This window comes from Nerophis ophidion, linkage group LG01 (assembly GCF_033978795.1).
Source record: "Nerophis ophidion isolate RoL-2023_Sa linkage group LG01, RoL_Noph_v1.0, whole genome shotgun sequence".
Taxonomy (NCBI): domain Eukaryota; kingdom Metazoa; phylum Chordata; class Actinopteri; order Syngnathiformes; family Syngnathidae; genus Nerophis; species Nerophis ophidion.
Window position 1 is genome coordinate 70,269,362 of NC_084611.1, and position 26,646 is coordinate 70,296,007.

Consider the following 26,646-nt stretch of genomic DNA (forward strand, 5'->3'; position numbering starts at 1 on the left):
CAAAGAAGAACCATGATAAAAATTCTGAATTTATCTCATCCATCCATTCATTTTCAAGATAATCTTACTCATCACACTATATGAAATATAACTTACTTCACCAATTATTATGTATTTATTTAAATTGTTATTACTTATGGAGTATATTGTGAATAAATTGAGTACAGGAAGTTAGCAACTTCTATGTCAAGGAAAAGGGGTAGGATTAAATAAGCTCTGCTTCATCCTACTCCTTTTCCAACATGTTGAATAGAGAAACTGGAAATTGTGATGTATCCTGTTGTATGCATGCATGTTCCAAATAAACGCCAACTCAACTCAAACTCAACCTCTAACTCCAACTCAAGACTGGGGAGGTGCTTTAGAGTTTGTTTCTTTAAATTGCATTTCATTTGCCTTTGTCAATGTTAATACAAAAGGCCCATTAAGAGGATGACAAGAAAAATAACAAAAATAATTATCTTTCATGAAAATGTGGTATGGTAGCAACAAGCGCCTGCTAGCTCACCTACGCCACCCCAATTCATTCGGACTCAGTGTGGCCACTCAAAGTACTACAGTGCCTCTCAGTATACTTTTTGTGGATTTAGAGTTCGGTTACCAGGAATAATTAAGTCATGCGCACATTTTATGTATTACACATGTTGTACATTCTACAGTCTGGAAATTCATGCTGAAAAAAATGTTTCTGGAAAACGTCATATTGTATTAGCCCCGCCCTCAGCCAGCAGCGCTGTTCGCTGACTTGTTTGTGCACTAAAGCCTTGTCTGGTTTCTATGATGGATTCATCCAGTCCACTCAGGACATGGCACACTGCACAACATCTGGCAAATTCACGCACTAAGCAGACAGGAACGTGTATAACGGCCACCTCATACATATCAACTTCCTGCACTCAGTGGGTCTGATTTACTAAAGTTTTGTGTGTACTAAAACACGTGCAAACTTGATAGCACACACAAAGCTGATCTACTAAAATTGTGCAAAGTGGATTGCGTCTGTCAAGTGAGCACAAAAAGGCTTGCAATCCATTTTCGCGTCCCTGACTTTAATGTTATGCAAAATATAAGCTGATCATTCGAATGACCACAATATTGGGAGGAGAAGATGAAATATATTATATAGCACGCCAAGTTTCATTAATCAACACTCTTTGAAGAAACTATGGCCGCAACCTAATTTAAAGTGTAATTGATTGATTTAGTGTGTTTCAAAACTTTGTTTTGCAAGCGGACCAGCTTTTTTTTATATATATATAACCCAATCCAAACAACCTTTACTATTCATGGCGTGAAAAAACTGACACAAAAAATGTCCAATGATAACACGATTCAAAATGACACCCATTTAAGTTCCCTGCAATGCATGATGGGAAAAATGCAAAACACTCTCTTGGACTTGGACTTAAACTTCCTTTTTATTGTCATTCGAATTTGATCTTTGCAGTACATATAAGAACAAAATGCCGTTGCATTAGCTCATTGTAGTGCAGGATAAAAGAGCAATAAGGTGCAGATATAAATAAATAGATTACTGTACATATAAATATATTGCACTTTTGCATATGCATCCACATTTATGGATGTCTTTATATTCCAGCGATTTAATCAATTTTGGGGGGAATTGAGGGGATTATTATGATGCGTTCAAGAGGGAAGAAACTGTTTCAGAACCTGGAGGTTCTGCTACGGAGGCTGTGTAACCACTCTCCACACTTATCCATGTTTGCCACATTTTAGGTGCTTTATATTTCTGATTGATAACACAACTTTAAGGAAGCTGTCACTGAAATAAACAAGGTATAAGTCAAACCTTCACACACTCTTAATATCCAATTCAGTGTGTGTGTGGGTGTATACATATATATATATATATGTGTGTGTGTGTGTGTGTGTGTATGTATATATATATATATACATATATATATATATATATATATGTATATATAATGTCTTTGTGTGTGTGTATATATATGTGGGTATATGTATATATATTTATATACATATGTATGTGTGTGTGTGTGTGTGTGTGTGTGGGTATATATATATATATATATATATATATATTGTGTGTGTGTGTGTATATATGTATATATATATATATATATATATATATATATATATATATATATATATATGTATGTATGTATGTATGTATGTATGTATATATGTATGTATGTATATATGTATGTATGTATATATATGTATGTATATATATGTATGTATGTATATATGTATGAATATATATATGTATGTATGTATATATGTATGTATATATATATCTATATATATATATGTATGTATATATATATATGTATGTATATATATATATATGTTTGTATATATATATGTATGTATATATATATATATGTATGTATATATATATATATGTGTGTGTAAGTATATATATGTATGCATATATGTATGTATGTATTTATATATATATATGTATAAATGTATACACCTCGTTTCGCAGTGGGAGAGTGGCCGTGCGCAACCCGAGGGGCCCTGGTTCAAATCCCACCTAGTACCAACCTCGTCACGTCCGTTGTGTCCTGAGCAAGACACTTCACCCTTGCTCCTGATGGGTGCTGGTTGGCGCCTTGCATGGCAGCTCCCTCCATCAGTGTGTGAATGTGTGTGTGAATGGGTAAATGTGGAAGTAGTGTCAAAGCGCTTTGAGTACCTTGAAGGTAGAAAAGCGCTATACAAGTACAACCCATTTATCATTTATTCCATATGAGTTGGGAAATTGTGTTAGATGTACATATAAACAGAATACAATGATTTCAATTTCCTTTTCAACCCATATTCAATTGAATGCACTTCAAAGACAAGATATTTGATTTTCAAACTCATAAATTTTATTTTTTTTTGCAAATAGTAATTAACTTAGAATTTTATGGCTGCAACACGTGCCAAAGTAGTTGGGAAAGGGCATGTTCACCACTGTGTTACATCACATTTTCTTTTAACAACACTCAATAAACGTTTGGGAACTGAGGAAACTAATTGTTGAAACTTTTGAAAGTGGAGTTCTTTCCCATTCTTGTTTTATGTAGAGCTTCAGTCCTTCAACATTAAGGGCTCCCCGCTGTTGCATTTTACGTTTCATAATGCACCACACATTTTCGATGGGAGACAGGTCTGGACTGCAGGCAGGCCAGGAAAGTACCCGCACTCTTTTACTACGAAGCCACGCTGTTGTAACACGTGGCTTGGCATTGTCTTGCTGAAATAAACATGGGCGTCCATGATAACGTTGCTTGGATGACAACATATGTTGCTCCAAAACCTGTATGTACCTTTCAGCATTAATGGTGCCTTCACAGATGTGTAAGTTACCCATGCCTTGGCCACTAATACACCCCCATACCATCACAGATGCTGGCTTTCGAACTTTACGCCTATAACAATCCGCATGGTTATTTTCCTCTTTGTTCCGGAGGACACCACGTCCTCTGTTTCCAAATATAATTTGAAATGTGGACTCGTCAGACCACAGAACACTTTTCCACTTTGCATCAGTCCATCATAGATGATCTCTGGCCCAGCGAAGCCGGCGGTGTTTCTGGGTATTGTTGATCAATGGGTTTTGCTTTGCATAGTAGAATTTTAACTTGCACTTACAGCTGTAGCGACCAACTGTAGTTACTGACAGTGGTTTTATGAAGTGTTCCTGAGCCCATGTGGTGATATCCTTTACACAGTGATGTCGGTTTTTGATGCAGTACCACCTGAGGGCTCAAAGGTCCATAATATCATCGCTTACGTGCAGTGATTTCTCAAGGTTCTCTGAACCTTTTGATGATTTTAGATGAGAAAATCCCTAAATTCCTTGCAATAGCTCGTTGAAAAATGTGGTTCTAAAACTGTTCGACAATTTGCTTACAAATCAATCAATCAATCAATGTTTACTTATATAGCCCTAAATCACTAGTGTCTCAAAGGGCTGCACAAACCACTACGACATCCTCGGTAGGCCCACATAAGGGCAAGGAAAACTCACACCCAGTGGGACATCGGTGACAATAATGACCCATTGGGACGTCGGTGACAATGATGACTATGAGAACCTTGGAGAGGAGGAAAGCAATGGATGTCGAGCGGGTCTAACATGATACTGTGAAAGTTCGATCCATAATGGATCCAACACAGTCGCGAGAGTCCAGTCCAAAGCGGATCCAACACAGCAGCGAGAGTCCCGTTCACAGCGGAGCCAGCAGGAAACCATCCCAAGCGGAGGCGGATCAGCAGCGAAGAGATGTCCCCAGCCGATACACAGGCAAGCAGTACATGGCCACCGGATCGGACCGGACCCCCTCCACAAAGGAGAGTGGGACATAGAAGAAAAAGAAAAGAAACGGCAGATCAACTGGTCTAAAAAGGGAGTCTATTTAAAGGCTAGAGTATACAAATGAGTTTTAAGGTGAGACTTAAATGCTTCTACTGAGGTGGCATCTCGAACTGTTACCGGGAGGGCATTCCAGAGTACTGGAGCCCGAAATGAAAAAGCTCTATAGCCCGCAGACTTTTTTGGGGCTTTGGGAATCACTAATAAGCCGGAGTCCTTTGAACGCAGATTTCTTGCCGGGACATATGGTACAATACAATCGGCAAGATAGGATGGAGCTAGACCGTGTAGTATTTTATACGTAAGTAGTAAAACCTTAAAGTCACATCTTCAGTGCACAGGAAGCCAGTGGAGGTGAGCCAGTACAGGCGTAATGTGATCAAACTTTCTTGTTCTTGTCAAAAGTCTAGCAGCCGCATTTTGTACCAACTGTAATCTTTTAATGCTAGACATGGGGAGACCCGAAAATAATACGTTACAGTAATCGAGGCGAGACATAACAAATGCATGGATAATGATCTCAGCGTCTTTAGTGGACAGAATGCGATATTACGGAGATGAAAGACGGCCGTTTTAGTAACGCTTTTAATGTGTGCCTCAAAGGAGAGAGTTGAGTCGAAGATAATACCCAGATTCTTTACCGAGTCGCCTTGTTTAATTGTTTGGTTGTCAAATGTTAGAGTTGTATTATTAAAAACAAAGTGGTGACCCTCACTCCATCCTTGTTTGTGAACTACTTAGCATTTCATGGAAGCTGCTTTTATACCCAATCATGGCAGCCACCTGTTCCCAATTAGCCTGCACACCTGCGGGATGTTCCAAATAAGTGTTTGATGAGCATTCCTCAACTTTATCAGTATTTATTGCATCCTTTCCCAAATTCTTTGTCAAGTGTTGCTGGCATCAAATTCCAAAGTTAATGATTATTTGCAAACAAAAAAAGTTTATCAGTTGGAACATCAAATAAATTGTCTTTGTAGCATATTCAGCTGAATATGGGTTGCAAATAATTCTCAAATCATTGTATTCCGTTTATACTTACATCCAACACAATTTCCCAACTCAAATGGAAACGGGGTTTGTGTATATATATATATATATATATATATATATATATATATATATATATATATATATATATATATATATATATATATATATATATATGTATGTATATATATATATATATATATATATATATATATATATATATATATATATATATATGTGTGTGTGTGTATGTATGTATGTTACTATACATGACGACTTGTCCAGGGGGTATGCGCTCCCCAAATCAAAAAGTTTGGCCACCCTTGTCATAAAAGTTATTTAAATAAGGCCCTTGAACTTTAAAATTTCTTGTCTGATTGAGTTCATAAGTAAAGACTTGGCTTCATTAGTTGTTCAAAAAAAGTGTATGTTTTCCAACAAGAAAAGTTTGATATTAGATTTGATATTATAAGGTTGGTAAACCCTTTCCTTTTTCAATTGTTTAATAAAGTAGAAATATCATGAATCATAGGTTAGAATCCATATGCTGCAGTATGTACAAAAGTATCGATTTATCCATCTACTATAGGAACTGCTTTTGAAAAAAAAAAAAAAAGAGGCCCACAGGGGAGGTTGGAGTTAGATAGCAGTTTTAAAAGATTGACAAGCAGAGACAAGCAAAAACATCCACCTCCACAAGACACTCAGAGCCAGCAATTAAGCTAAGCTGCTTGTGTTTAAGTAGTACTTAAATGGAAATCCTTGCCCGGAATGAAGAATGTTTTAGTCACTGTTTGTCACAGTTAAACTATTATCTGACTTATTTTTTTACTGTTGTTAAAGTGAAAAATACTACATTAAATCATGACCTATTTACTTAGTTTGCAGTTGGTGCTGTCTGTGAGACCATGCTGATATATGTTTTATATGTAAAAGACATGTTTTTAATCAAATTTTTCATTTTATATGTAGCTCCACTTTGTTTGTTCTAGACACCCAAATAAAGATGAACACAAAACACATTTTATAAAGATTAACTATATTGTTAATTGCGGACAACAATGTAAAATATTAGGGCTGCGAATCTTTGGGTGTCCCACGATTCGATTCAATATCGATTCTTGGGGTCGCGGTTCGATTATATATTGATTTTTTTCGATTCAACGCGATTTTCGATTCAAAAACGATTTTTTCCCGATTCAAAAGGATTCTGTATTCATTCAATACATAGGATTTCAGCAGGATCTACCCCAGTCTGCTGATATGCTAGCAGAGTAGTAGATTTAAAAAAAAAAAAAAACGCTTTTATAATTGTAAAGAACAATGTTTTATCAACTGATTGCAATAATGTAAAGTTGTTTTAACTATTAAACGAACCAAAAATATGACTTATTTTATCTTTGTGAAAACATCGGACACAGTGTGTTGTCAAGCGTATGAGATGCGATGCAAGTGTAAGCCACTGTGACACTATTGTTAGTTTTTTTTTTTTTATAAATGTCTAATGATAATGTCAATGAGGGATTTTTAATCACTGCTATGCTGAAATTATAACCAATATTGATACTGTTGTTGATAATATTCATTTTTGTTTCACTACTTTTGGTTTGTTCTGTGTCGTGTTTGTGTCTCCTCTCAATTGCTCTGTTTATTGCAGTTCTGAGTGTTGCTGGGTCAGGTTTGGTTTTGGAATTGGATTGCATTGTTATGGTATGGCTGTGAATTGGTTTGTTGGATTGATTAAAAAAAAAAAAAAAGAATTAAATAAAATAAAAAATCGATTTAAAAAAAAATGAGAATCGATTCTGAATTGCACAACGTTAGAATGGCGATTCGTATTCGAATCGATTTTTTTCCCCACACCCGTATAAAATACATTCAACACCACTTTTAGCGTTAAAGACTTGTTAGTGAGTTCAGTAGTGTTTCTACTTTCTTTAATTCAATGGAGGGTTATTTTGCAGTCATAATCAATAAAGTACTATCTATTTATCTATCTAGCTACTAAAAAAAATTGCACACAGCCTAAGGCCCCGTTTGCACTGCACACCAAATCTGATCTTTTATTTTGCCTTAAATGACACAGATTATATATATTTTTTGTCATTCTGATCTTTTTCCATTAAATTTGGGACACATCAGGATGTAGTCAAAATTTGATCGGAATCGGATCTTCTTGAATGTGACTTCAGTCTAAACTCAATGCGACCTGTATGTGACTTTTTCGTCAGCTTTGGGCGAACGACATCATTCGTGTGCACCAGGAAATACGTTGCCCGCCTGTGGAATTGGATATTACATCACAACATCCGGTTTTGGTAAGCAATGTCTTCTTGCTTCGGCTGAATTTTATAGTGCTCTAATAATAGACTACAGGTAAATAATGAATACGTATTTTGATTCAGAAGAAATAGCGATTGTTGAAAGACCGGATTTGACACTGTGGTGTATTTGCTTCCATGATACGTCTATTACGTAAATTGTTTACGTAAGTGAGTTGAAAAATATCCACGTTGATGTCCATCTTGCCTCTACTTAAAGGCCTACTGAAACCCACTACTACCCACCACGCAGTCTGATAGTTTATATATCAATGATGAAGTATTAACATTGCAACACATGCCAATACAGCCTTTTTAGTTTATTAAATTACAATTTTAAATTTCCCGCGAGTTTCTTGTTGAAGACGTCGCGGAATGATGACGCGTACGCGTGACGTCACGGACTGTAATGAAATATTAGCGCTGCACCACTAGCGGCTAAAAGTGGTCTGCTTTAATTGCATAATTACACAGTATTTTGGACATCTGTGTTGCTGAATCTTTTGTAATTTGTTCATTTGATAATGGAGACTATAAAGAACAATGCTGTTGGTAGAAAGCGGTGGATTGCAGCTGTCTTTAGCACCAAGACACAGATGGTGTTTCTTTGTTTGTTGTGAAGCAGAGCGGTCAAGCGAACATGTTTTCTCTACGTCAACCAGCATGTCTTTGGATGGGGAAATTGTGATATATATCTTACCAGAGACATCAGTGGATTATTCGTCATCCTGCAGCAGCTGTCAAAAAAGGCAGCTGTGAGCTTGCCTCCTCGGCTTCTCTCTGAGACACTGCGTGTTCACCGCAGCCATCCGACCTCGTGGTATGTCTTTACAATCTATAAAATCTCACTAAAACACTATTAAAACAATAAGCAGATAAGGGATCTTCCAGAATTATCCTAGTAAATGTGTCTAATTACATCTGAAACGCTCACAATGCCGCCGCCTGGAGCCGTCGGTGTTTTTTTTCTTTCTTCCCTAGTCCTTCACTATCAATATCCTAATTCACTAATCTTTCATCCTCGCTCAAATTGACGCTTTCTCAGTCCGAATTGCTCTTACTGCTGGTGGCTCCCATTATAAACAATGTGAATATGTGTGGAGTCCTGCAACTCGTGACATCACGCGCACATACTTCCGGTAAAGGCACGGCTTTTCTATTAGTGACCAAAAGTTGCGAACTTTATCGTCGATGTTGTCTACTAAATCCTTTCAGCAAAAATATGGCAGTATCGTGAAATGATCAAGTAGGACACATAGAATGGAACTGCTATTCCCGTTTAAAAAAGAAAATCTCATTTCAGTAGTCCTTTAACCCCCATTAAACAATTACAACCCTACCAAATATATTACACTAAATATAGCCATTCATCCAGCCTATTACTTTTTTTTTTCCACGTGAAAAAACACTAATTTTGAAGGTGTAGTGACCATATCTATCGTCGGTACTTTCATTTTATTTTGTAGTAGTAGTGACTTCCTTCTTCATTTCCTGTCAACTTCCTTTGTTTTTTACTTTATCAAACTGCGCATGTAAGTGACATTGAGGCCACATTGGTGCCTGTACGCATTTACACTGGAGTCTTTCTTCTCCTTGCTTATGGTATCTACACCTCCTTCCAACAGGTTTCTCTCATTACATTGATTATGACCATATTGTTTTAATAATTCTTTTTAAATGAGAAGCATATTGTGCTGTAATGAGATTGATTGGCTGCAAGTCTGGAATTCATTTCTTCTTATTCTTGGCCATTAAACCTTTTGCCTGGAATGAGATTAAGCATTGAGCAAAGTTTGCCCAATTAAAACAATGGCCTGATTTGTATCTTTTGCATGCCACATTGAATCATGTGCACGTTTCCAGACTCTTTTGTCAGTTGAAGTAAAAGATGCAATTTAAAAAAAAAAAAAAAAAAATCTTGGTTATTGGAGAACACAGGAAATTACCTCAGACCAACATAACATAACAAAGCAATCATGTTGTGGTTGAAGTTAGAGAATTCATATGCATGTGTGAGTGAAGTAACACAATATGGCTTGCATGTGTGTGCACAAACAGGAAATCTTCCCTCAGGTGTGTTTAACTTGACACTGTTTCATTTGAAACCATTTCACATCCTTGAAGTCTGCATCATGTAATGCTAAGTGGCTGAGGTTTGCGTGTGTTAAAACATGTGCAAACTTGATAGTACACGCAAAGCTGATCTACTAAACGTGCCTCTCTTGAGCAAAATAAGGAGTGCAATCCATTTAGCATGATTGTGCAGAATATTTGCTGATCATCAGAATGCCCATAATACTGTGAGGAGAAAATGCAAATACAATTATTTAGCATACGCAGTGCAATTTATCAAGATTGAGGCCCCTTCTACAAACCCCATTTCCATATGAGTTGGGGAAATTGTGTTAGATGTAAATAGAAACGGAATGATTTGCAAATCCTTTCCAACCCATATTCAGTTGAATGCTCTACAAAGACAACATATTTGATGTTCAAACCCATAAACTTTATTTTTTTTTTGCAAATAATAATTAACTTTGAATTTCATGGCTACAACATGTGCCAAAGTAGTTGGGAAAGGGCATGTTCACCACTGTGTTACATCACCTTTTCTTTTAACAACACTCAATGAACGTTTGGGATCTGAGGAAACCAATTGTTGAAACTTTTGAAAGTGGAATTATTTACCATTCTTGCTTGATGTACAGCTTAAGCTGTTCAACAGTTCGGGGTCTTGTTGTCGTATTTTACGCTTCATGATGTGCCACACATTTTTGATGGGGGACAGGTCTGGACTGCAGGTGGGCCAGGAAAGTACCCGCACTCTTTTACTACAAAGCCATGCTGTTGTAACACGTGGCTTGGCATTGTTTTGCTGAAATAAGCAAGAGCGTCCATGATAACGTTGCTTGGATGACAACATATGTTGCTCCAAAACCTGTATGGACCATCCAGCATTACTGGTGCCTTCACAGAGGTGTAAGTTACCCATGCCTTGGGCACTAATACACCCCCATTCCATCACAGATGCTGACTTTTGAACTTTGCGCCTATAACAATCCGGGTGGTTATTTATCCTCTTTGTTCCGGAGGACACCACATCCACAGTTTCCAAATATAATTTGAAATGTGGACTCGTCAGACCACAGAACACTTTTCCACTTTGCATCAGTCCATTTTAGATGAGCTCGGGCTCAGTGATAAATGGCTTTCACTTTGCATAGTAGAGTTTTAACTTGCACTTACAGATGTAGCGACCAACTGTAGTTACTGACAGTGGTTTTATGAAGTGGTCCTGAGCGCATGTGGTGATATCCTTTACACACTGATGTCAGTTTTTGATGCAGTACCACCTGAGGGATCAAAGGTCCATAATATCATCGCTTACGTGCATTAAATTTTCCAGATTCTCTGATCCTTTTGATGATTTTACGGACTGTAGATGGTAAAATCCCTAAATCCCTTGCAATAGCTTGTTGAGAAATGTTGTTCTAAAACTGTTTGACGAATTCCTTACAAATTGGTGACCCTCGCCCCATCCTTGTTTGTGAATTACTTAGCATTTCTTGGAAGCTGCTTTTTTACCCAATCATGGCACCCACCTGTTCCCAATTAGCCTGCGCACCTGTGGGATGTTCCAAATAAGTGTTTGATGAGCATTCCTCAATTTTATCAGTATTTATTGCCACCTTTCCCAACTTCTTTGTCACGCGTTGCTGGCATCAAATTATAAGTTAATTATTATTTGCAAAATTTTTTTTTTTTATAGATGTCTTTGAAGTGCATTCAACAGAATATGGGTTGAAAATGATTTGCAAATCATTGTATTCCGTTTATATTTACATCTAACACAATTTCCCAACTCATATGGAAACGGGGTTTGTACACTAAAAACGGCTAATGTTATCCAGGGTAAATCCCACCTCACCTTATCCTTGTCCACACACACACAATTATCGTTTAAGACCCCCTCCACCCCCCCGTCCGCCGGCGCAAGCGTGGAAAACGTCATAGTCACCTCCAGTGTTGCTTTGTTTGCAAGTTCTTCAATTTAATTTAACTTATCTGAACAATATCCAGTGTTGTGGTATTTCATTTAACTGGAATCCAGTGTCCTGTGGGGCCCTATTGTAGTAAATCACACCTGAGGCATCATGCATTAATCAAATCTTTAATGGACATGTAAACAATGTGATAAAGAATATTTTACATCAATGAATCTAGGTATCGAGATATCTGGTGAGGACACTCATTATTTTCCCTTTACCTTCATTGTCCATTTGTTGTTGGTGACTTTATATACTATGGACCTAGACGTTGATTCTGCGATATACATGGCGGACAATAACCTATACAGTCTGCTTTGCCAATGCATTCGATGTTTTCCGTAGTCCTCCCTCGATGGCCAGGTAATACAAAGCACACGCTACCTCATTTTAATCACATCCACAGGAGCCCGCATTCTCGTTGTCTCTCCTTCTACAAATGGACAACGTTTTTCGGTAAGTAAAATCACAGATGACCTGGACAATTGAAAGTTCTCTTGCCGTCTGAGAAGTGATGTATCCATACTTGCCAACCTTGAGACCTCCGATTTCGGGAGGTGGGACCGTGGTCGGGGGTGTGGTTAAGAGGGGAGGAGTATATTTACAGCTATCCATCCATCTATTTTTCTACGGCTTATTCCCTTTGGGGTCGCGGGGGGCACTGGTGCCTATATCAGCTACAATAGGATGGAAGGTGGGGTACCCCCTGGACAAGTCGCCATCTCATTGCAGTGTGTAGAAATCTTTATTTGTAATTGAATCACTTGTTTATTTTTCAACAAGTTTTTTAGTTATTTTTATATCTTTTTTTCCAAAAAGTTGAAGACCACAACAAATGAGCAATATTTTGCACTGTTATACAATTTAATAAATCAGAAACTGTATGTATATATATTTTTTCAACCAAAAATGCTTTGCTCTGATTAGGGGGTACTTGAATTAAAAAAAGGTTCACAGGGGGTACAGTTCTGAAAAAAGGTTGAGAACCACTGCTCTTAAAGCCGTAGCTGTGATTGTCACATATGCATGCACAGTAGATGGCAGTATTGTCCTGTTTAAGAGGTTGTCTCGTTGGGAGGACGTTAATGAGACTGCCTAACAATAAACCCACATAAGAAACCAACAACTCGCCCTCGATCATTCTACAGTTATAAGGTCATTGGGCAGGCACTCTGTTTCTATTGTGGGAAAGCCGTTGTGAAAACAGGCTGTCGACACGTCACTCTGGTCCGCATGGAGCTGGAGGGGGCGTGGCCTCCAGCTCCGCCTGAATTTCGGGAGATTTTCGGGAGAAAATTTGTCCCGGGAGGTTTTCGGGAGAGGTGCTGAATTTCGGGAGTCTACCGGAAAATCCGGGAGGGTTAGCATGTATGGTTGTATCCCAAATAGCTGCAGTCGCTTTCTCTTAAGGTATTCATGTGATTTCCACAAGCGTCTGCACAGACGGATGGAGAAACACGGGCATGTCTGGATGACTCGCCTACATATTTCCAGTGGTTAGCTCGGAGTTACGAAACCGCTTTATTATGAAGCTGGCTGTGGCGCATTCTTTCTGACGTTACTTCCTATGTGGGGTGCGGTCTTTCTGGCGTCACTTCCTCTCCGAACTCAGTTTGTAAACAATGAGTCCACGCTAAGCTAAGAGCCGGAGATTCAAGAACCAGACGGCACACTTACCCGTGTAAAAAATTATCCAAGGAGAAGAATCTTAAACGATGGTTTAGTGTGGCTGAAACGGGGCTTGGGCTAAATAATTATTTGTTTGAGTTATCCGGCTTAGTGTAGATAGGGTCTAAAACTATTCTGCCATTTTCCGTCTATATTTAGCACGCCTAGAAAGGACGTGCAAACGGGCAGTTGCGCAGAAATGGCTGTGAGAAAAGAATCTATCACGCTGCAGCTGTGTCCTACATTAGGTTCTCAACATATATGGACTGTCCAAAAAAATATGATGTATCGTCTATTCAGCAATATCATGTTATAGTTCCTGGATAATTTAAGGGTCTAATTAAAACAAATTGAATGTATGCATTTTGTTATCTCCTGGGTATTTTTTAAATGGCATTCTTTTTTCTATTTATGAAATACATTATTGTAATTTATCTCCTATATGAAAGGACACATGAATGCACTGGCGCCTATCTCCGCTACAAAAGGGAATAAGCGGTTAAAAATGGATGGATGGATGTGTCCCATTTGCTTTTAACAAAACAAATCAAGTATTGTGTGTGTATCTTACTTTTCTGTATTTGTATCTGAAGCAGCAATAGCTATCCTCCATGAAAACGTACTTTGTATGATCACATTCATTTTGTCTTAAAGTCCAGTTTAGAGAAGTATTTAATCTTGGATACAGTATATAATCCTCCATATTGGCAGAAACATTCATTTAATTAAATTTCATTCCAAGAAATGAAACTATTTTTGCATCTGAAAAAAGCACCCACAAACGCTGGCTTACTCTAATAAAAACGCCATGTTTGTTATAAATACAGTTGAAAAAAAAACAAAAAACAATGCTGGCTTCCGCTGGAGAGACCTGTCTGCTTGCTTGAGCGCCCCCACTTCTCCCAGTGTGGCGAGTCACAGTACTGCTGAGACATTGAATTGCAAGTTGACAATGTATCGCCCCCTACCTTGAGGCAGAGGTACTTGCTGCCTCAAAACCTGCCTTTTCCACGTGGCAATAAGCATGCGCCCACTCGCACGCACGCCCAATACACACTGTGTGTAGCCGTGGAGGCACCGCCTGTGTCTGCCTCACTTTTCATCTGCTGCATTGTTTTGATCAGGAAACATGGCATTTCCGCGATTTTTGACCATGAAAATTATCAAAATATACAGGAACCACACCAAAATCACATAGAAAGCATAAACCAAAAGAGAAATATTAAAACTTATTTTATTGCATTACTTCGTTTTGGAACATCTCATGGCTAAGCCACCTGGTTGCAGGTGAAGCACTGCCTCACTTGCCCCCCCTGACAGCACGTCACTGTTTTTATATATATATAATATATATATATATATATATGTATATATAGGGAGAGAGAGATATCAAAGCAAAATGTATCAAATTGAAATGAGAATTTACTAATAAAATAAAATTATGTGGGACCTGATGGCATAACAGTAAAAACATTTAACATTTTTCGCCACACCTTCATAATAAAAGATCCATGACATGGTTTTTAATAACAGACACCGCCACTTTATAAAAAAATTGGTCTTTTTAATACTGTCCTTTTGTCTGCATTATCTTCTGGCAAACACATACAACATTTTTTTTTCGACAAACAAACAATACAAAACATGATAGCACTTTAGCGAGCATGTTGCAAACAGCTGCTGGCAGTCCACGAACACAACCCAAAGTATTCCAGTTGATGGAGTGGCAGATGTATCTTGTGTTTACTTTGCAGTGGGGAATAGATGAAAAGCAGGGAGTGGACAATGTCGGGGAAAACCTGAACATTTTTTTTGTTGTTGCTTTAATTACGATTCATCCACAGTGAAGATGTGGCTTAGTGTTTCATGAGCGCTGTTTTTAAAAAGGCACATTTGCATGTCCTAGGTATCTGAAGGCACAATGGTGTAAAGCATTTGCATTTCTTCTTTCTGGTTTAAGAAAAAGCATAATTAAATTTCAGGATGTGCATTTAGCCTTCCAGTAAATAACCCCTTCTGGATGTTCCCCCAAATTCAACATACTTTACTTTATATTCTGAATAATCTCTTTGTGGTCTTTGAATGTTCAGTAGGTTTGTATAAGCTGGTAACAACTACTACTTTGTAACAGACTCGGATGTTGTACAGACCTTGCAGTAAAGTAACACCTTCTTGGCTAGTTTAATCAAAATTCACATAATTGTCAGGCACATCCGTTGTGATTGTTCTTGGTCAGATGCTGGGGTGTCCAAAGTACGGCCCTCAGGGCCATTTGCGGCCCAAAGTTCCTTTTTTTACAGAGGCTTGCGGCATGTTCGTTAAAATATTTAATTAAACATACCGTATTTCCTTGAATTGCCGCCAGGGCGCTAATTAATTTGAAACCTCTTTTCACTCCGGCGTTTACCAAAGGCATGCGGTAAAGGCAGGCATGCGCTTATCATTTTAAAACCTCTTCTCACTCCAGCGCTTACCAAAGGCATGCGGTAGATTTAGGCCTGCACTTATAAATTTGAGTGTGATGTAAGGATACCATCATGAAAATCACATTAAATAAAAATTACGTCATTATGGTTTTACCTTTACTTATAAATAAAGTCCATGCGCAGCTCCTTCTGATCAAAAGCATCGATTTATAGAAGTCTTCCTTATCTTTCTTTAGTTTTAAAAGTCTCTCTGTCTCGATGGATATCTTCCTTTATTACCTCCTGCTTCGATTGAAAGTCCAGATTAGAAAACTGCTTTATTTTAGATATGTAATCCTCCATGTTAAAAGTGCAAGCGAGAGGAAAAAATAAACGATCGCTGCTCACTCTTGCTGCTTGTTGTCACTTCTTCTGCAGCCGAGTAGTCCTAAGAAGGATCACTAGCGCCCTCTACCACCAGGAGGAGGGAGTCATTTAATGACTCATATTTGACACACGCAGCTACGGTATATTAATAAAACATAGGTGCTTACTGTTCTTTTTAGCATAATCAAAAGCTTGGACCTTAAATCCTACTGAATAGCTCTTAATCTTTTTCCCTTTATGTGATTTCAAATTATTGAAATCAGCCTCCTCCAATTTGAAAATGATGAGAGGTGAAGTGTCGCTTGTGACGTGACGAGTTTGACCCGGCGAAAATTCTAGGCACATGCTAATTATTTGGCGAAATGAGTTTGATCCGGCATTAATCCTGAGTCGGCGGTAATGCGAAGCATGTGCTAATTATTTTGCGAAACGAGTTTGACCCGGCAGTAATTCTAGGCAGGCGCATACTATATACCCGGCGGCAATTCAAGGAAATACGGTAGCCCTACTGGCCCCTACTTAAGGCGAAGAATTAAAAAACATTTGCAAGAAAGAAAGTATTTATATTAGCTAAGTTATCGTCTGTTTTTTCTTTAAAAAATATCAATACTATGAAGATGTACAAGGGACCTATTTGAAAATAAGAAATTATACCAATATTTTTGAGGAATACATGTTTCAACGAAAGTAAGTTTTACTTTGAGGGAGAATTTATAATATAATAATATTAATAATAATAATAACTTTTAAGGCACGTCCAACCACGGGGAAGACCCAGGATACAGTGGAGAGACTATGTCTCTCAGGGGGCCGAAGAAGGCCTCGGGATCCGCTGGAAGAAGTAGCTTGTGAGAAAAAAGTCTGGTCTTCTCTGCCCCCGAGATCCGATTTATAAAATGATGGATAGATGGATAATAATAATATTAATACAAAAAAAAAGTGTATAAAATAAACTGGAATTATTTTACTTACTTAATTCATTAATTTACTTTCATGGTGGTTTATGCGGAACATAACTTGGTAAATTGAGTTTTTTTTTGTAAAAATGTAACTAACCTTTATGTTTTTTTTTTTTTTTAAATGTAGAACTATTTTCCTCAAAATATACAGTACTTTTGTCTCAAAAAAATAAACGCTTTTCCCCCCAAAGCTTTATAATAGCTGTTTCTTCCAAAATACACAAGTTTTTGGTTGAATATATAAAAACAGTTATCTTCAAAAATGAATATGTTGTACTAATATTATTGTGTTTTTTCTTTGAAATACGGGCATTACTCATCGGGATAATTTAGTCCCTCACATCCTTCAGTTTTTCTTTATGAGACCCTTGGTGAAAACAATTTGGACACCCCAGAGCTAAAGAGTCAGAAACATCTTGTCTTGTACATATTTGATGGTTACTAGACTCCTAGACACCCTTCCATCTTTTTGATAACATTTTCGATGACAGCAATACTGATTTGAGAGTAGGCACAAAAACACAAAAAAACAAAAAACAAACAAGGTTACATCAGCCAGACTTTCTGTCATGACACATGACAATGTGGGCCGACTTAATGGCTTTTTGTTCAGTCCATTTTTCTTTCACAGAAAATTGAGTTCCCACTGAGCCAAAAGCCAGTAGATGTGTGGATTGAGTCATGGATGGATCTTTGGAAAGTGAAGAATCCAAGTTGGTATGCTTCGGAAGTTCAGCTCCACAAAATGTTTTCAAACTGTCTGTAGCTTTATCGTTGTTTGATCATCTGTCTTATTTCAGTTTGTAATGGAAACACCGAAAAGCAATAATAATGAGTCAATTCAGTTCCAGTCTATAGCCAAGACTAGAACTTTACCCTTCTTGTCATTTATAACTCAAATTTCCTCCAGTTCATTTCCAAATCCAGCAAGAGATTTACATCTTCTTTCTATTTTTTTACAAAAACAGTTTTAGAACAAACCACAGTCAATAGCTTTGTCCATGCTCCAAGGACGATTCTTGTCAATTGCACTTTGTTGGGTTTTGTTACCGTCAAACCCATTAAAAAAAAAAAACACACAACCTGTCTGTCCAGCTGTGGTTTAGCTCATTTCCAATACATTGCAATTGTAGTTGCTTCTCATCATTATCTGTCACTGCGGTCAGTAGTGGAGACAAAGAATAAGTGCCACAGTGACATTTGAAGGAAATGTTTGAATTCTAAACCACTACACAGACCTGAACAGAATTTTGACGGACATCAAGAGTGTCTGTGTATTATTTCAACTTAGAAATAGGATGCTTTCAGGGATGATCGATTGTTATTTGATGGCGAGTGTCTTTGCATCAGAGGCACCTCATGGTCTAAGCTACTATTTGGTTGCAAGGAAGGCAGTGGTTGTGGCGTGTGACAGCACTCGATCTCCGCTTGTTTCCGCGGTAGTGTCCCGTTTCCCCCATTTTCAGGACACACCTTGATGCCTTCTACTTCCATCAGGTCGTCAGGATCATTAGAACCCAGTTCCAGCTCCATCCCCGCCTTGTTCTTTCTCTTTTTTCTGAGAAAGATGATCATACCGGCCACAAAAACCAACACCAGCAACAGCGCTAGAGCAGCAACAGCTCGTATGAGAGTATATATGAGTAAGCTCGGTGTCTCCACTCTAGGTTCTAAGGATGTCAGTGGAACCCCAGCAGTGCGAGCTTCTGTACAAGACCCAGTTTCTACAGAACTATTAGCCCTGGAGCTCATTCTCTCGCCGAGAGGACTGGCGCAGACTGAGTAGGTACAGTTGGGTATCAGTCCACGCAAGGTGTACTCGGGATAGGATGCCGGAAGACTCAATATGATGGGACGGCGGTCAGGGCCTGAGAGATTCCGGTAGGTCAGCCTGATGCCCCGGATGTTTGGTCGTGTCTTGATGAACTGGTGAAGATCAAGAAGGATAGATGTGGAGGTCACCTGGCGTGAGCTGATGGCATCGAGTTCTTCAAGAAATGTGGGTGCCGTCTTGGACACTTCTGTTGCTGAAGGTTTTGGTGGCTCTGGAACATCGTCAATGTTTTCGCAATAAAGTCCAGATGTTCCGAAAGGACACAGGCAGCCCAATTGTCCCATTGGGTCAAAGTTACATGTACCCCCGTTAAGACAAATGTTTGCTGGACAGATGTGTTGCTCATATCGCCCACTTGTGGAGCTTGGGGAGGCAGGAGATTCTGATGGAAGCAAGTCTATCTTTGAGTCCACGGTTTGTCTATTTGATTGTGGAGGAGGGGTTAGGGTATTTGTATGGATTGTTTCGGGAGTTGTGGTATGAACCTGAGGACGAGGTGTACTCCCAATAGGGGACTTCATCATAAAAGTTGTAGTTGGTGGACATCCAAAATCTTTGCGCTTGAGTGCTGAGAGCATCTTACCAGCGTTAGTTGGAGGAAAGTGGCACCTGGTCTCCTCAGGCCTCAACAGATCAACAGTTCTCTCCTTCAGCCACACTGGAAACCAAGCTAGCGGACACAAACAGTTAAATGGATTCTCAGCTGCTGCAAGATATGTCAGCCTGGAGAATGACTGGAAAAAATCTTGGGGAAATTCCTGGAGATTAATGCCACTGAGATCCAATTCTTGGAGCCCAATAAGTTTCTGAAAGTCCTCTGTTCTGAGCTCACCCAATGGATTGGCAGCCAGATTGAGCTTTATTAAACCCTTGAGGGAGTCCTGCTTTAGAGCATTAGGAACCTCCGTTATCTGGTTCATGGAGATGTCGAGCTCATGGAGATTCCCAAGGGAGTCTATAAGGTCATCATCCAGAGAGGTGAGCCCAAGAGAAGCTATTTTAAGGGCTTCTAAGTGAGGAGTCTGGAGGTCTGAGACTCCTAAACTTGGGATGTTATTGCTACTAAGGTCCAGGAGCAGAAGTCGGGGTAACTGAAGGGATGGCAAGGAGGTGAGTTTGTTTCCATGTAGCTTGAGTTCCAATAGCATTTCTAAACCTTGAAAAGCTTCTGGGTGGATGGTCTGGATGAGATTCTGATGGAGATATAGTCTCTCCAGCTGGAACAACCCAGAAAAGCTGTCTTTGGAAATGTGGGTAATGGCATTAGATGACAAATCCAAGTTTTTCAGCTTTGACAGCATCTTAAATACACCATCCGGAACCTCTTCCAGCTCATTCTGGCTCAGATCGATCATATCCAGCTCCCCCAGACCTATGAAGTCATTTTGTGTCAAAGTTTTGATCCCATTTTGGAAGATGTAGAGATTCACTGTGCTCGCTGGGACTCGGGGAACAGTGTTGGATCGTCGATTTAGACAAAATATTGAGCTTTGGTCTTGGCAAGCACAATCTACGGGGCACTCAAAGGCTAAAACCGGACTGTAGGAGATGAAGAGGAGCAGGAGAAGAGGCAACATGGTATATCCAGACTTGGAACTCTGAAAGACAAAGCATAAAAAGGTAATTTGTAAGTGTTAGAGGTGATTTATGTAGTTGGCTCTGCATAGAAACTGGAAACAAAGGATGAATAGCATGTTTGTAAAAATGTTATCCTCTACTTTTACAAGTTGGTATATTAATACCCCATTAGTTCTTCCTCCCACTTCCAAAGACATGCACCTGGGGATAGGTTGATTGGCAACACTAAATTGGCCCTAGTGTGTGAATGTGAGTGTGAATGTTGTCTGTCTATCTGTGTTGGCCCTGCGAGGAGGTGGCGACTTGTCCAGGGTGTACCCCGCCTTCCGCCCGATTGTAGCTGAGATAGGCGCCAGCGCCCCCCGCGACCCCGAAAAGGAATAAGCGGTAGAAAATGGATGGATGGATAGTTCTCCCTTATCCCTTTTCTGTTTGTTGAATTTCATGACCGTGTTTCTCTTTAAACATTATGAATTGACAGCACAACTGTGTTCCAAAGCCAAAAATATGCCACCAAGACTTACAAAGCCAGTAAGTACTTTTCCCCCAATAAAACGTGGAACAGTATTCAGTCGTCAAGTGTTCTTCGCGTGGCTCTATAACCTCAGCTGTGTGTCAACGTGATGGAAAGCAGGTTGACGCGCACACACACACCCAAGATCAGCAGCCAACATAGTTTGCATGTTTAGCTCCGGCAGACGCACAATGTGCAACACAGCTGGATTCAGTTATCCACAATGCTCTGTGTCCATCGCTCACTGTGAGACATGCCTGCATGAACCTTTGTCTTCTAGGAGAAGGTAAAAAGAGGGAAAAGAAGTGGGGGAAGGACACAGAAGAACTAGGAAGAAAATGGTGTTTGGTGAATTTCACCAAGAAGAATACAGATCTTTTCAAAAGACAAATTATTATCTGGACCAACACTAAATTGAACACAATTTTGGATATCCACCTCTGCTGCAGTATATGTGGATGTATTGTCATTCAATATCCTCTTCCTTGGCCCATGTTTTAGTTTCACAATAAAAACAGTAATGAACATTGCTAAATGGACCCAGTAAACACACTCTTTTGTTTCCTGAGCATGAACATTTAACTGCTAAGCCCCGCTCTAAAGCAACTGCTAACCAAAATAGCAGCACGTATCGAGACACATAAGCAGGCTCAAATAAATTGCGGAACTGTGGATTATTACCAACTGCGATTTGGATGTTGTTAACAATATAAAGTATATATATCATATCAAACATGCTTGGGTTCTGGCAGGCATTTTCAATGAACAAAATTTGATTGTTTCTAAACAAATCAACCATGTTGCACTTAAAACAATTATGTGGGTCTGCCAAGCTTCCTGTGTCCCAAGGTGTGCTTGACTTCAATTTTACAATTAGCAGTTTAATATTGTGTTAGGGTGTAAAGATAAAATTGTGTAATCTACAGTTGACCTTACTCAAATTGAAACAGTCTTCCATTGTGTGTTTTTGTCCGTCGTCAAATGACGATCAAAAGAACTCCCGTGGCTAAGTCCTGGCAGGTGTTTGGCTCGCTATGCCTCGTTTATTTATTCTGCATGCCGGCAGGGAGCGTTGTAAAGATTTAAGAACTCGGGTAAAAGGTAAACTGGAGATACGAGTGATAAAATAACCATGATTGTGTCAATAAAAGTAAAACGAGGTAGTGGCAGAATTCTCTAGCACTCTGTAGTAACAGTCTGTGAAAACATGTATTTGCTGTATTGTGAATAAGAAATCTGACTCTTCGGTGTTGTTTAGAGAGCAGTTGTCTGGTGCACAGAGGTGGAACGAGAAGTCAGGAATGTAGGTACTAAAGAGCAAAGAGGGGAGCATAAATTTTATTAGAACATGGCTCTGAGGGGAGATTACTTCATCTTAATAGAGGAGGATACAACAAACTTCCACTCCCACCCACAAAAATGTCCCAAATGCAGACTATCCTGTAACTTCATGCTCGAAAGGCTTGAATGTGAAATCAGATTAAAGACCCAAATGGCTGTAAAATTAAATTGTGTAAGCGGAATGTGAATACGTGCAATTTGTTTATGTAAGCCGAACATTGAACTAGGACAGGAGTAAATAAACAATTAAATAGCTAAGTTATAGAATGGGACCAGGGGTTATTTAATCACAACTAAGAAATTGTGTGTTATGCTTAGGGATTGGCACCGAAACCTGGTTCCATAATGTCACTTGCGTAATAACCAAACCAAAAAAATACTTAGCTATTGGTGCCACATTTTGGTGCTGGTTTTCGTACGCTCTTTTTATACTTGATTATCAGAGGTGGGTAGAGTAGCCAGAAATTGTACTCAAGTAAGAGTACTGTTACTTTAGAGATTTATTACTCAAGTAAAAGTAAGGAGTAGTCACCCAAATATTTACTTGAGTAAAAGTGAAAAGTATGTTGTGAAAAAACTACTCAAGTACTGAGTAACTGATGAGTAACTTGAATTTTTAATGATTACAGCAACAAATAATGCACAAAAACATAAAAATAGCAATGAGCAAATTCAGAGCCAGGAATATCTCTTAACCAACTAAAACAATGATATGTATTAAATAATAGTACATTAAAATAAGGCACATTGAGCCACAATAAATTAACAGCACCATAGGCTCAGTAGGCATTCATTGATTGATTGAAACTTGTATTATTAGATTGCACAGTACAGTACATATTCCGTACAATTGACCACTAAATGGTAACACCCCAATAAGTTTTTCAACGATAATCAATTACTTAATAAATGACCAAGTCGAGGTGATCTACCTCATATGTACATATACATACACACACATATCATATACATACACACACATATCATATATATGTATATATGTATATACATTACATAATTTATATTTACTTATTTTGCCGTTTTTGTTGACATGTTAAAGGCGTTTTAATGAATATACCTGCATGTTTAACACATATAGATTCCTATCTTTCATGAAGACAAGAATATAAGTTGGTTTATTACCTGATTTTGATGACTTGCATTGATTGGAATCAGACAGTATAGTGCTGATAACGTCCACGTTTTCAAATGGAGGAGAAAAAAAGTTCCTCTTTTCCGTCTAATACCACATGAAAGTCGTTGGTTTTTGGCATCTTATTTGTCCAGCTTCCATATTCGTTTTTATACACTTTGCAAGAAATACATTGGCGGCAAACTCCGGATCTTGCTAGCTTGTTTGCGCTGGCTTTGGGAGACTCTTATTTTGTTAGCGCAGGCGCGATGGAGCGGCACTTTTATTGTGAAGACAGGAACTGTGCGATCAGTCTTTAGACTTTTGACGGGAAGTACGGTTGAAATAAAAAGTGTCTTTTTTCCTTTACACTTTTGATTGATTGATTGAAACTTTTATTAGTAGATTGCACAGTACAGTACATATTCTGTACAATTGACCACTAAATGGTAACACCCCAATAAGTTTTTCAACTTTTTTAAGTTGGGTCATGTGACCGCCTGGCTCTGTTTGATTGGTCCGTCACCAGTGACTGCAGGTGATTGGTGAAACGCAGGCATGCGTAGATCCTACTTTGAAAAACACAAACAAACTAACAGATCGATAAAAAAAAAAAAGTAGCGAGTAGCGAGCTGAATGTAGATAAATGGAGCGGAGTAAAAGTAGTGTTTCTTCTCTATAAATATACTCAAGTAAAAGTAAAAGTATGTTGCATTAAAACTACTCTTAGAAGTACAATGTATCCCAAAAGTTACTCAAGTAAATGTAACTGAGTAAATGTAGCGCTTTACTACCCACCTCTGTTGATTATCGACCTGAACACGCCAACAGCAGCCCTCACAAAACCGCCAGCACTCCAGCAGTAGGCTCGCCATTATAGTACAGTACAGTAGCACTATAATTATTATGTCTCAATGACCGTTACGGCGAGCGAGGTTGCATTCACAAACCTCCGTAATTATGAGCATCAAACATTACAATTAAAGCATATTGTTTTTTGTGCGTTCTCTATGTTCTGTATTGCTGCATCAGTTATGACAAGTTGTTGTGGATTGTATTTCTTATTTCTGAATGTATTGATTATCATTTAATTTATATATTTTTAAATATTTAAATTACAAGTCTGTTCTACTTGAATGTCACCAAATTCCATAACAATTAAAAACAAATTAAATGTTATCCACAATTTAACAGCAGCACCGTTTTTAAACTACCCATTTGGTACTTGTATCTCTGAAAATAGGAATAATACCCATCCTTAATTATGGTTATGATTTATTTGTTTCACACATGCTCAATAAATTATAACATCACATGGTTATATTTACACAATTCAACATATCTGAAAAGTAATAAGAAACAGCAAAGTTTAAAGTTATTCCCACTCTTTCTCCATTTCTTTTACTGCTCTACTACTGATACATTCATAAATTTAGAAATAATTATTGTCACCATGTGTTAATGTTTTTTTAAATGAAAGGCTGCAATTCCTAATGAAAATGTATAAAATAAAATAGAATCTGAATAAACAAGAAACAATAGCAGCTATTTGGTCAGGACTGTTCATGATGGGCTCTGAGACTTTTCTCCAATATTCGTGCCCTCAGTTCCATTTAGAGAGGTTCAGACCGGATGTAACGCGCAGGGCTTTTATTGTGAAGGCTATAACTGTGATGTTTGGTCTCAGAAATGAATGAGAGGAATTGTATTTCTTTGAGAAATGACAATTAGAAAGTGACTCAACCCTCAACCTAGGTGCCAATTTTTTGGACTGCATGCAAGCACGTAGGCTTTTACATAATGAGTAACCCTGGGAGAAAATGTCACATAGCCACATTTTTCTGCACTTATCTGCGATTGAGCATGTTTATCATGTGCCGTCACTTTAAAACACAACATTGCAACTGTCAGGACCTTTCTGATTATTTGGTGATGTTCTGTTTATTTTTTGGTGGTTATCATTAACAAGTAGCAGTAACTATGCAGGGTGATAATGGTCCCCGGGCTGGACTTTTGACACCACTGACAGATTATATATGCAATATATACACAACCAGGATGTGTGCTCGTGCATTTTGCTTGCATATTAGAAAGTCCTTTAAAAATGTATTTAAGAAAATAATCAATAGTATTCTCCGGTTTCTTTTGCCCTTTTTCATCAGATGATAGTACTTCTTGTGCATGAAGTTTGAAATCTGTAGCCTAAACCCCAGAAAAGTAGATATGCTTAAAGGCCTACTGAAACCCACTACTACCAAGCACACAGTCTGATAGTTTATATATCAATGATGAAATATTAACATTGCAACACATGCCAATACGGCCGGTTTAGTTTACTAAATTGCAATTTTAAATTTCCCGCGAGGTATCCTGTTGAAAACGTCGTGGAATGATGACGCTTATGTTGACGCGTGCTTGTGACGTTATTGGTTGGAGCGGACATTTTATCCCAGCACCACTCACGGCTAAAAGTTGTCTGCTTTAATGAGCGGAGCTTGCGTCCTCCTGCAGCAGCTGTCAAAGAGGCAGCTGCGACTTTCTCGGCTCATCCTTGGCTTCCATCAGAGACACTGGTGGTCACCACACCCCTCCGACTTTCAGGTATGACTTTATAATCTCACTAAAATACTAGTAACACAATAAGCAGATAAGGGATTTTCCAGAATTATCCTAGTAAATGTGTCTAATATATAAATTGCTCCCACTGCCGTCGCCTTTTTTTTTTCTTCTATTGCTTCACTCTAACTTTCGTCATTCACAAATCTTTCATCCTCGCTCAAGTTAATAGGGAAATCGTCCCTTTCTCGGTCCGAATCTCTCTTACTGCTGGTGGCTATGATTATAAACAATGTGAAGATGTGAGGAGCCCTACAACTCGTGACGTCACGCGCACATCGTCTGCTACTTCCGGTACAGGCAAGGCTTTTTTATTAGCGACCAAAAGTTACGAACTTTATCGTAGATGTTCTCTACTAAATACTTTCAGCAAAAATATGGCAATATCGCGTAATGATCAAGTACGACAAATAGAATGGACCTGCTATTCCCGTTTAAATAAGAAAATCTCATTTCAGTAGGCCTTTAAGACCTACAGCAATATCCACAATTGAGGAATAG

General features: G+C 38.5%; 1 protein-coding gene across 2 annotated transcripts in view; it reads right to left on the bottom strand.

The window, feature by feature from the left end:
- Positions 1–14,922: 14,922 nt before the first annotated feature.
- The window catches only part of LOC133558588 (vasorin-like), a 51,832-nt gene continuing 40,108 nt past the window's right edge, over positions 14,923–26,646 (bottom strand). For both annotated transcript variants that reach the window (XM_061909858.1, XM_061909859.1), the window contains one exon: positions 14,923–20,562. In XM_061909858.1, the coding sequence (XP_061765842.1) occupies positions 18,418–20,562 (2,145 nt within the window). In that variant the 3' untranslated portion in view covers positions 14,923–18,417. The remainder of the gene's footprint in view (positions 20,563–26,646) is intronic.